Source organism: Sinocyclocheilus rhinocerous, unplaced genomic scaffold, assembly GCF_001515625.1.
Source record: "Sinocyclocheilus rhinocerous isolate Xijiao unplaced genomic scaffold, SAMN03320098_v1.1 scaffold38, whole genome shotgun sequence".
Lineage (NCBI taxonomy): Eukaryota > Metazoa > Chordata > Actinopteri > Cypriniformes > Cyprinidae > Sinocyclocheilus > Sinocyclocheilus rhinocerous.
This window is the reverse complement of record NW_015666482.1, coordinates 803,778-816,205: the sequence shown is the minus strand read 5'-3', so window position 1 is coordinate 816,205 and position 12,428 is coordinate 803,778. Positions and strand designations below refer to the sequence as shown.

General features: G+C 33.7%; 1 protein-coding gene across 2 annotated transcripts in view; it reads left to right on the top strand.

Annotated features, from left to right (window-relative positions):
• Positions 1 to 7,935, top strand: part of LOC107732297 (mitochondrial glutamate carrier 1-like) — a 34,680-nt gene extending 26,745 nt beyond the window's left edge. For both annotated transcript variants that reach the window (XM_016543576.1, XM_016543577.1), the window contains exons 7-11: positions 3,647 to 3,707; positions 4,587 to 4,734; positions 4,826 to 4,980; positions 7,342 to 7,417; positions 7,541 to 7,935. In XM_016543576.1, the coding sequence (XP_016399062.1) occupies positions 3,647 to 3,707; positions 4,587 to 4,734; positions 4,826 to 4,980; positions 7,342 to 7,417; positions 7,541 to 7,694 (594 nt within the window). In that variant the 3' untranslated portion in view covers positions 7,695 to 7,935. The remainder of the gene's footprint in view (positions 1 to 3,646; positions 3,708 to 4,586; positions 4,735 to 4,825; positions 4,981 to 7,341; positions 7,418 to 7,540) is intronic.
• The last annotated feature ends 4,493 nt before the right edge of the window (positions 7,936 to 12,428 follow it).

Here is a 12,428-nt window from a genome sequence, read left to right as displayed (position 1 = left end):
TTTTTTATTTGTTGAACATCAATTAAATTGTTACTCTTAATTTGGTTTGGACGTTTTTTGTATTTTCTAGTTCGGGGAACAGACACAATCTCTATAGTGTGATATCTAGGTGAAAGGGTCTCTATGTGCTCAGAATGAACTGATTTCTTTGACGTGAGGCGGCTAGCAGACGGTCAGTTTATCCAGTCTGTCTGCTTCCTGACCTGGGCCTATGTGCCATATTTCTAGAGAGAAGAGCGGCACCACCCCTGGAGGGATGAAGACCATCTCTTTTCAACAGGTCAGGTCTGCCCCAAAACCTCGTCCAATTGTCTATGAAACCTATGTTATTCTGCGGGCACCACTTAGACATCCAGCTATTGAGTGACGACAGTCTGCTATGTTTCTCGTCGCCACGGTAAGCAGGGAGAGGACCAGAGCATATTACAATGTCTGACATCGAACTTGCAAGTTCACACACCTCTTTAACATTATTTTTAGTGATCTCCGACTGGCGAAGTCGAACATCATTAGTGCCGACGTGAATAACAATCTTACTGAATTTACGTTTAGCATTAGCCAGCACTTTTAAATTTGCCAAGATGTCAGGCGCTCTGGCTCCCGGTAAACATTGGACTATGGTGGCTGCCTGGTGTCTCTATTTTCACGTTCTGTACAATAGAATGGCCAATAACTAGAGCACTTTCATCAGGTTTCTCAGTAGGTGCGTAACTGAGTGGGGAGAACCTGTTTGATGTTTTGATTGGAACGGAAGAGCGGTGTTTTGACCCGCGACTATGCCGCCTCACAGTCACCCAGTTGCCCTGCTGCGGAGGCTCTGTTACCGGAACCGAACAATGTACAGGACTCCCTGAGCTAGTCGCATCCAAAACCGTATCTAGAGCCCTCACATTCTTACTGTCCTCAATTAAAGTTTGGATGCTCCCTGAGCTAGACGCATCCAAAGCCGTATCTACAGCCCTCACATTCTTACTATCCTCAATTAAAGTTTGGATGCGTGTCTCTAGTTCTAAAATCTTCTCTGTCAGCCTAAATATTTCCCTGCATTTATCACATGTGAATCCCTCATCGCTGACAGAGAGAGCTAAACTATACATGTGGCAAGCGATGCAAACAACAATAGCAGGAGAAGAAGCCATTACTCACCGTGATTGATGAATGATTCCGACTTACCACTGTTGTTTGATGAACTCGTGAAAAACGGACCGAAAGAGAAAAGAAACGGTGCGAGAAAAGCGAAACTACATGGAGCTACAATCGCAAACCACTCAGCAGCACGGCAGACAGAGCCTAAGACAATTTGTTTTGCACCAGTCCACAAAACTCTTTAAAAGCTCCCTATATTCACTCTCATCATGATCCTTTATACAGCCAACAATTGCTGAGTCATCAGAAAATTTCTGGAGACGACAGTTTTTGGAGTTATACTGGAAATCTGATGTATAAAAGGTAAATAAAAACAGAGCTAAAACCGTTCCTTGAGGAACACCAGTGCTTGGGACACACAGTTCTGCATCCTTACATACTGTGGTCTATTTGAGAGGTAGTCAGTTAACCAGCTGACCATACTCTGATGTAATCCAGCATTTTCTAACGTATTCTTGAGTAACATAGGCTGGATAGTGTTGAATGCACTAGAAAAATAATTTTTTAAAATTCTAACAGTGTTACCTGACGTCTCTAGATTGTTTGTTTTGTTTGTTTGTTTTATTTATTTATAAAGCACAATTAAAACAACGTAACGTTGACCAATGTGCTGTACAATCTCTAAATAAAAATTACACAGTATTAACTTTCAGACAAACAATGACCAACAACAACAAATGTTATAAAAAAGCCTCTTGCTAATTAGTCTGCAGAACCAAACGCTAATTCAAGTAAATGCACTTTTAATTTTCGTTTAAAATAACCTAATGACGGAGACAGTCTGAGATGTAGAGGTAGCTTATTCCAGCGCTTCGGAGCTGCTACTGCAAATGCCCAGTCACCACTCAATTTCAGTCTAGTCCTTGGAATGTCTAGGATCATTTGATTTGCTGATCTGAGATACCTGGGTGGTTTGTGTATACGAAGGAGATCCACTAAATATGGTGGGGCCAAATTATGCAATGCTTTATATACAACAATCAGTAGTTTAAAATAAATTCTGTACTGCACTGGCAACCACTGACGTGACGCTAAAATCGGTGTTACATGCTGTTTTTTACGAGTACCTGTTAAAAGCCTAGCAGCCGCATTTTGAACCAATTGAAGATGATTTAACAATACTTGGCTAATACCTACATACAGTGAGTTACAGTAATCTAGTTTTACAGAAATAAAAGCATGAATAATCCTTTCAAAATCACTGGAGGACAGAAATGGTTTAACCTTTGCTATTGATCTTAAATAGAAGAAACAAGATTTGACCACGGAGTTGATCTGTTTATTAAATTTCAAAGAACTATCAAATTGGACACAACTAGACAATGGGGCCGTTTTAGAGTAATGTTGACCAAAATGGACTGAAAACGATGACAGGTATAAAAAGATTTGTATAAAAGATCAATAATAAGCTGATATATATATATATATATATATATAATAAAAGTACACAAGTAGTACAATACATTATATGTAAAATTAAAAACTTAAATGATACAAAAATACATAAATTTAAATCTACGATTAAAACGCAGTGAACGCAGAATATATTTTAACATCCAAAATACTTTAACATTTCGTTGAGGTAACATTATGTAGCACTCAGAAGTTGTGTAAATATATATTAATTATTGATCATAAAATCAATAGCACATGATATTTATAAATAAAACCATTTTATTTCAGACAGACTGAGAAAATAAAGTGGCTGGAGTAGCACATCAACTACATGCGCTAAACATTGTGTTGCGTTTCACTATTGACAGCTTTCTTGACTGCCTTAACTAATTGACTTATACGCATCGTAGTGATCCAGTCATGTGACATCTTAGAGGTGATCAGCTTCCTGTCAATAAACAGCTTTCCAGCATGTGGGATTAAATGATGGGATTACAGCAGACTCTGGATGAAGATTGACATGCTGTTTCCAACCAGCGATATCTCACTCCAGTAATCCCATCAGCCAGTGCCAAGGACTTCCTGTCCACCTACAAACCCCTTCAGATTTGATTAAACGTGTAATTGGGTCTCTATGGACAGCGGCGCTAGCGCACATAATCATGTCCCCCGTGTCGCTTGTGCTGCTGATGTTGCTTCATGTTCATGCTAATCTAAACTTCACACAGATATATGAACCCTGTCCAGCTTCTTTCCATAATATGTCACATTATGGCAGTAAAATGGGTTGCAGATATGTGTTTGAACCTTAGCGTGTAGGAGGATATGCTAATTATATGTTTTTGTATGTGGTTGTTCCTTTTTGAGATAGTAATAGCATAAAAGTACAGGCTTTCAGACGAGGCTCCGATTAAGGCGTTAACATCAGTGTAGAATTACTAAAAGATTGTCTACTACAAGTTTAACCATTTGAAACCAGCTTTAGGTGTCAAACTGTGACTTCTAGCTCCTCGTGTTTGATTTAAATATGTGTGTGGCCCTTTAAATGTGCTTGTTCTTGTTTTCATCTGAGGTTTCCTCTAACCTTGTTTGTGTTGTGTTGCAGGTCATCGTTACAACACCAATGGAGATGCTGAAGATTCAGCTGCAAGATGCCGGAAGAATCGGTAAGAATTTAGACTAAAAAAAGAGGAAGGAATGAAGGGAGGTGAAGTGAGAAATGAAGACACAGGACTGATAAGAGAGACGAAGCACTGCCACCTTGTGGTCACATTTTTGTACATTAGTGTCAGATTTTTACATAATTTTGTCATTTTTACACATTGAGCAGAACATTGGCTATTTATTTGTGTTCTGCTAAATTAATACTTTAATGAATGCATACGTTAGTGAACGTTTTAGTGAAGTACTGGGAAGATGAAATATGTCTTATAAAAAGTTACTGTCAGCAGTAATTCATCAATATAGGGGCAGTCATGGCCTAATGGTTTGAGAGTCGGACTTGTAACCCGAAGGTTGTGTGTTTGAGTCTCGTACTGGCAGGGATTATCGGTGGGGGGAGTGAATAACCAGCGCTCTCTTCCACCCTCAATACCACAAATGAGGTGATATGGCTGCCCAATGTTCTGGGTGTGTGTTCACTGCGGTGTGTGTGCACTTGGATGGGTTACATGCACAGCACAAATACCAAGTATGAGTCAGCATACTTGGCCACATGTCACTTCACTTCATATATTATTCAGTACAGCTGAATATTATTTATTCAATGTATTAAATATTATATAACGTTTTTTAAATATCTGCTTTTAATATATTTTTACTAAATACTGAATATTAAATATTTTTCAGTATTAGTTTTTTTCATATATTTTTAAATATTGATTTTTTAAAATGCTGAATACTTTTTACTATACTTTTTACCTTATTATTTTTTCTTTTTAAAGTACTGAATATTAAGTCATAGTAAGCAGTACTAAATATTATTTTAAATACGAAATATTATTTATTATATATATATAATAAAAAATATCTTCATACATTTAAAACGGCCCAGAGGAAGCTCATGCCTCAGGCTGTGACCCCCGAGGGCCCCGTGGAGTTGAAGTCCCCCACAGCTATGCAACTCACCAGACAGTTACTGAAGGAAAAGGGCATCGCGGGTCTTTACAAGGGCCTGGGAGCCACGCTGCTCAGGTTGGGGAACAAACATGCAAACATATGACACAATCAGTCGTCAGATCACAGACTCTCAGACTATCTCAGCTCTGTGTTTCCCTCCCTTCAGGGATGTCCCGTTTTCTATCATTTATTTCCCTCTGTTTGCTAATCTGAATAATCTGGGGAAGAGAGGAGTCGACGGTCCCGCTCCCTTCTACGTCTCGTTCATATCGGGCTGCATTGCGGGCAGCACAGCCGCCGTCGCTGTCAACCCTGTAGATGGTGAGCTTCTCTTCACTGAAACGTCTTAATCATGATGTTCTGAAAATCATTGCTGCTCCTGATCCTGATGCTCTGTTCCAAAACCTAGTGAGCTGCCTACGGAGGAAGCATTTTAAAGCATCCTAGAAATACTTCTGACGCAAATGCTGTACCACAAAATTTGTTTTGGCCTAATTTTGCACTGAGCTCAGTGGAAAAATACGCACTAAAGAGCAATGACAAATACATTTCAGTCAATCCTAAAAATATGAATAAAAATAGTTCTAATCTAATTAAAGTAAATATGAATGTAAATATAATCTAATTAAACATTTTCAACATTTGTTTTTTTTCAATAAAAAAAATGAATATTAAGTATTGAATACTTTTTATGTTTTTTAACACTAAATATTATTTATTCATTGTATTCAATAATGTATTGATTTTTTCAGTATTAGTTTTGTCTGTTCATAAAAATACTAAATATTAAATATTTCATATTAGTTTTGTGTATTTTTTTAGTACTGAATATTAAAGATTTTTTCAATATGTTTTCTTTTCTGATTTTTGAATTGCTGAATATTAAATATGGCATATTGTTTCAATATTTTTTCCCCCCAGTTTTTAAAATACTGAAAATATTGTATATTTTTTATATTAGTTTTGTCTGTTTTTAAAAATACTAAATATGAAATATTTTTATATTACTTTTGTCTATTTTTATTATTGAATATTAAAGACTTGTTATGTTTTTTAACACTAAATATTATTTATTCATTGTATTCAATAATGTATAGTAGGGATGTAACGATTACCGGTTTGACGATAAATCGTGATAAAATACCCCACGGTTAGTATTACCGTTTCATATTTTAATTATCACTATAACCCTTTATTTAAACGCTGAAATGTGAGGTTTACCATTTATGAAACTTTTTCAAAGCTTTATTTGAACATTTACATTAGATATTTCAACATGCTATTAAACTGTTGTCAGTCATGTTGTCATTTAAAATCCGGACATCATTGGCAATGTTATTGTTTTAGTTATGCAAACAAAATCTCATTTTATTTGTTGTTTGTTGATTTTAAATGTAAAACTTGGTGAAATTATTTGTGTGTCAGTACTTTTTGAACATTTCCAGCACATTTTAACAATACCGTGATAATACTGATAACCGTGATCATTTTGGTCACTATAACCGTGATAAGAAATTTTCATACCGTTACATCCCTAATGTATAGATTTTTTCAGTATTAGTTTTGTCTATTTATAAAAATACTAAATATGAAATATTCCATATTAGTTTTGTGTATTTTTTTAGTACTGAATATTAAAGATTTTTTTCAATATGTTTTCTGTTCTGATTTTTGAATTGCTGAATATTAAATATGGCATATTTTTTCAATATTTTTTCCCCCCAGTTTTTAAAATACTGAAAATACTGTATATTTTTTATATTAGTTTTGTCTGTTTTTAAAAATACTAAATATGAAATATTTTTATATTACTTTTGTCTATTTTTATTATTGTATATTAAAGACTTGTTTTTCTTTTCCATTTTCGAATTGCTGAATATTAAATATTGCATTTTTTTCAATATTTGTTTTTTTTCTTCAGTTTTTAAAATACGGAATATTAAATATTGCATGTTTTATATTGCTTTTGTCTATTTTTAAAAATACTATATATTAAATATTGAATATTTTTATATTAGATTTGTACATTTTTATTATTGAATATTAAAGAGTTTTCAATGTTTTTCTTTACTGGTTTTGAAATGCTGAATATTAAATAATGAATATTTTTCAGATTTTTTTCTTCAATTTTTAAAATACTGAATAACACATTTTTGTATTAATTTTTGTCTTTTTTTATGATTGAATATTAAATACTATACATTCTTTAGTGTTTGTTTTGTTTATTATTTATAACTAAATATGACATTTTTTCAGTATATATTTTTAACATTTTTAAAATACTAAATATAATATATTGCATTTTTCAATATAATTTTTTTTCTATTTTTTTTAAATGTATGAAAATGTATGAAATATTGATTATTTTTGTCAATTTTTTTTCTCCATTTTTTTATATTGAATATTAAATGTTGTATATACATGTGATACACAATGCAAACTTTGTTTAAAAAAAATTGCCTGTCGAGTCTCAATTGATACGAGTTGCTGCTTACCTAGAATGTTCCAAACCAGTCCCGTTTCATCTCTGTCGGTATGCTAAGTAGGCAGTATGCAGTGAAGCAGCTCGCTAGCTTTTGGAACGGAGCCTGTATGTGAGCAAAAACTGTTGTGCAATGCAAAAAGCAACATCTGTGTGGTTTCGTAACTGACCGTTGAACCGTGTGTGTGTGTGTGTTTCAGTGATAAAGACCAGGCTACAGTCGCTGACACGAGGGAGTCAAGAGGACACTTACAGCGGGGTGACCGACTGCATCAGGTGATCTGCTTTTTATTGGCCAGTGAGGTCATCAGGTGACATTATTTAACTAATACCATTGATTTGGGTACCAAACGTCTGAACTTTTTTTCCATTTTTGATCCATTTTCCATCTGATCACAGGAAGATTCTACGCAAAGAAGGTCCTGCTGCTTTCCTGAAGGGGGCGTACTGTCGAGCTCTCGTCATCGCGCCGCTCTTCGGCATCGCTCAGGTGGTTTACTTCCTCGGCGTAGGCGAACTCATCTTGAGCTACCTGCCCAAACGAAACAACTAACCACCCATCCCATCATGCATTGCACCAGTCGGTTTCCCGCCCCCCTCACAGGTCACCATTACCGAAGGATCAAAGCGTAACGTGGACCAGTCTGATTTAAATCGTTTGTTGTTGTGCGTTTGTGTTCAAAGCGTCGTGTATTTTTATCTGAATGTGGTGGTTTTAATACTGAGCGTAAAGTGAGATTGTGTTTGCCAAGCTGCCTGTTTTTTTTGTCTCGTCCGGTCTCACGCTGAGACAAAATGATGTTCTGAATGTGGTGGTTTTAATACTGAGCGTAAAGTGAGATTGTGTTTGCCAAGCTGCCTGGTTTTTTTTGTCTCGTCCGGTCTCACGCTGAGACAAAATTATGTTTTTTTACGGGCGTTTAATCGTTGAGCCATCATCCGATCACTGATATTTAAAGCGTAAAATCAACACTTAGAATCATAGAGCTCTTGTTAAATATGTACTGAAATATCAACCCAACATGAAGCTCTTTCTAATTGTTAATTTCCTGGAACAAGTGGACATGTCATGTTGATTAGTTTGCCCTTTATATTAGCTGCTTCCGTCTTTCTTACGACCAAATCTGAATGCTTTTCCTTTGGGCTCAGAATGACCTTGAAGAAAAGTGGAAAGACTAAAGTCTAAAGTGTGACCTGAGAGCAGCATATCTTTGTGCCCTATCAAGGCTTTATTCAGCGTGTGTTTCAAAATGGCAAGTCGGCTCTGGAGGTTAATTCAATTTAATTTCTCAGAAAAGCTGTGAGAGACATATCTGTGAATGGAAAATGTGAATTAGACTTGAAAGCATCTCTCAAATTGACTGAATCAAAATTTAAATGCCTCCAACCAGGGGCGTAGCGGCTATTAAAACTTCTGGAAAGTTCCCAGACTTTAGGAGATAATCATTATAGATTATGAGATTCGTTTTGCATGGCCACAGCACAAAGAAAATTTATGTAAATGATTTTTTTTGGCCGATCTGACTCCAATCGCTACTGTTTCACTACTTGAAGCTTGAACAGCAAAATTAGCATTAAATATGGTCTTAAACCTGATTTAAACCACATTTGTAGGTGCTTTGAAGTTTAATGAATGCATTTTGGGTATGGCAAGTAGTCTTTCTCCTCATTTAGGAAGGGACACGTATGTAACATCATACCAAGTGTGCAGTAATTATGCAAATGTTCAAAGTGCAAGCAGTTCTTACCAGTGTTGTTATTGCTTACTAATTACAACCATTAAAAACATTTTTGTTATAAAGTAAAGCGGAAATAAAATAAAACAGAAATATTAGATGGAAAAATGTAACTAAATGAAAATTAGAAATGTTTGGAATTATTAAAAAAGTGACAATAGCACATACGAAAATTGCCAAAAATTAAACTAAAATGAAAATGAAAAATTTGTATAAAAACAAAAGTTAATTCAAAATATTAATAGGAACTCTAATAGTATATACGTAAAGGAAATGAAAATAAGAAATGTTGCTTTGGGAACTAACTGAAATAGGTTTAAGTATTAAATGACTAACTGGAATAAAAATAAATTACAACTTTTTCGGATTATTTAAAAAAACACAACAAAACAAAACAAAAGCAAATAACAAAATTATCCAAAAAAAAACTAACATTAAAATAAAATGGAAATTAATTTTATAAAAATAAAAGCTAATTCAAAATATCAATAAAAACTATATTAGTATATAAATAATACAAAAATAACACTGGTTCTCGCTTGCGTACCAAATCAAATCAATTGGGTCTGGGCGAACATCATGTGACCTAATTAATATTCACGAGAAAAAGCGAATGCATTTTATATTGTGTCCCAACTACTGCAAACCCACTTTAGTAGTTACAGATTTCCCGCTACAAAAAAATTATTTATGAAAATTTTCGCAAACCCTAATGCAGTTTCTAGGTTCATATCTGTCGGTTGAGATCTAAAAAAGAATACTAATATACTAAATCAACAGAAAAAAACGCCAAAGTAATGTGCATATCGATTGCAACCTTGTCAACTATGATGGGCGGAGCTAATAATCATGAATATTAATGCACATTGGTTGTTTTCCCACGATGCACCGTCACCCTGCAGTGCATCATGGGAGATTTTATTAGTCATTCCAAGTTTGTCCGAGAAGCCGGAAAGCACAGACTTTGGATGGAAGTCATATTTATTGATAATCCTGATGATGTAGATGTAAACACACTTATAGTATATCTCACTATATATTTCTATGGATAGTTTTATCAGTGTCTGATTGTTTGTGTGATCATTGTTGATTACTGTGTACTGTACATATGCAGATGATATTATGAAGCGATTGTGTTTTTGGTTTTGTATAGGATGGCTTATTTGCACACCTCCCCGTTCCTTCTCTTTATGTTTTTGGCATCAGGAAGAGTGAATATGCCCATTTACGCCGTTTGAGCCGGGCCTGTAATGTATCAGTGTTGGAATCATGAGCTTGTTGTTCACGCTAGTGTGCACTACCAAAGGAACCGAACAAACCCCAACGCTTTCAGGTCTCGTTTACTTGACGCTGTTTGTTTTTATTTCTCGCAGAGGCGTTCGGATCGATCCGCAGCCTATTGTGGGCCGTCAAAAAGACAGTGTTTTGGCTCACAATAGTGCTGTCAGGACGCGCCGGCGGCTGGAGCGAGATAAGCGCTGCCTATGTGTGCAATGAAGAGCGTAAATATGGCTCAAGCTGACAAACACTCGAGTCTGTTTTATACTGCCAAACGATTCCTGACCTAATACCTCTGACTCCTTTCCCAGTTCATGCTTTAGTACACTGGTTTGCTAAACTCATCTGGTTATTAGCTGAATATACACTACCGTTCAAAAGATTGGGGTCACAAAGATTTCTTTAATACTTTTATTCAGCAAGGATGCATTCAATTGATCAGAAGTGACAGTAAAGACATTTATAATGTTACAAAAGATTTCTGTTTCAATTAAATGCTGTTCTTGTGGACTTTCAAAGAATCTTGAATCAAAGCATATTGAATCAAAGAATCTTGAAAAAAATCTATCATGAATTTCACAAAAAATTAAGCAATTAACTGTTGTCAACATTGATAATAATGTTGCAAAAAAACAAAACAAATAAATGCTACTCTTTTGAACTTTCAAATAATTTTGAATCAAAGACTCCTGAATCAAAGAAGACTGAATAAAAGAATCTTGAAAAAAATCTATCTTGGATTTCACAAAAATATTAAGCAGCACAACTGTTATCAACATTGATAATAATATTGTAATGGTGCAACAAAAAAAATGTATTTAAAAAAATTATGTTCTTTTGAACTTTCAAAGAATTTTGAAACAAAGAATAAAAGAATCTTGAAAAAACTGATCACTGATTTCACAAAAATATTAAGCAATTAACTGTTATTAACATTGATAATGTTGTAATGTTTCAAAAAACAAAAAACAAAACCAGAATATTAAATAAATGCTGTTCGTTTCAACTTTCAAATAATTTTGAATCAAAGAATCCTGAATCAAAGAATCTTGAAAAAAATCTATCATGGATTTCACAAAAATATTAAGCAGCACAATTGTTATTAACATTGATTATAATATTGTAATGGTGCAACAACAACAACAAAATTCAAATAAGTTCTGTTCTTTTGAACTTTCAAAGAATTTTGAAACAAAGAATAAAAGAATCTTGAAAAATAATGATCACTGATTTCACAAAATATTAAGCAGTTAACTGTTATCAACATTGATAATAATGTTGTAATGTTTAAAAAAAACAAAAACAAAATCAGAATATTAAATAAATGCTGTTCTTTTGAACTTTCAAGTTATTTTGAATCAAAGAATCCAGAATCAAAGAATCTTGAAAAAAAGGATTTCGCAAAAATATTAAGCAGCACAACTGTTATCAACATTTAATGTTGCAAGAAAATTATTTCAAATAAATACTGTTCTTTTGAACTTTCAATGAATCTTGAATCAAAGAATACTGAATCAAAGAATCTTAAAAAAAAAATCTATCTCGGATATTCTATCAACATTGATAATAATGTTGTAATGTTGCAAGAACATTATTTAAAAAAAAAAATAAAATAAAAATCAAAGAATACTGAATAAAAAAAAATCTAAGAATTCTGAATAAAAGACTCCTGAAAAACATGTATCAGTTTCTACACAAATAAAGACTGTTCTTTTGAACTTTCAATGAATCTTGAATCAAAGAATACTGAATCAAAGAATCTTAAAAAAAAAATCTATCTCGGATATTCTATCAACATTGATAATAATGTTGTAATGTTGCAAGAACATTATTTAAAATAAATAAATAAATAAAAATCAAAGAATACTGAATAAAAGACTCCTGAAAAACATGTATCAGTTTCTACAAAAATAAGAAGCAGCACAACTGTTTTCAACATTGATAATAATCAGAAAAGTTTTTGAGCAGTAAATCAGTATATTAGAATGATTTCGGAAGGATCATGTGACACTGAAGACTGGATTAATGATACTAAAAATTCAGCTTTACATTACAGAAATAAAATACATTTTAAAATACATTAAAACAGAAAACAGTTATTTTAAATTGTAATAATATATCTCAGTTTTTACTGTATTTTTGATCAAATAAATGCAGTTTTTGTGCGCACAAGAGCCTATATTTAAAAAAATATTTACAAATCTTACCGACCCCAAACTTTTAAACAGCAGTGTATTGTAAAATGTCACTAATGAATATGACACTTGCGCTAA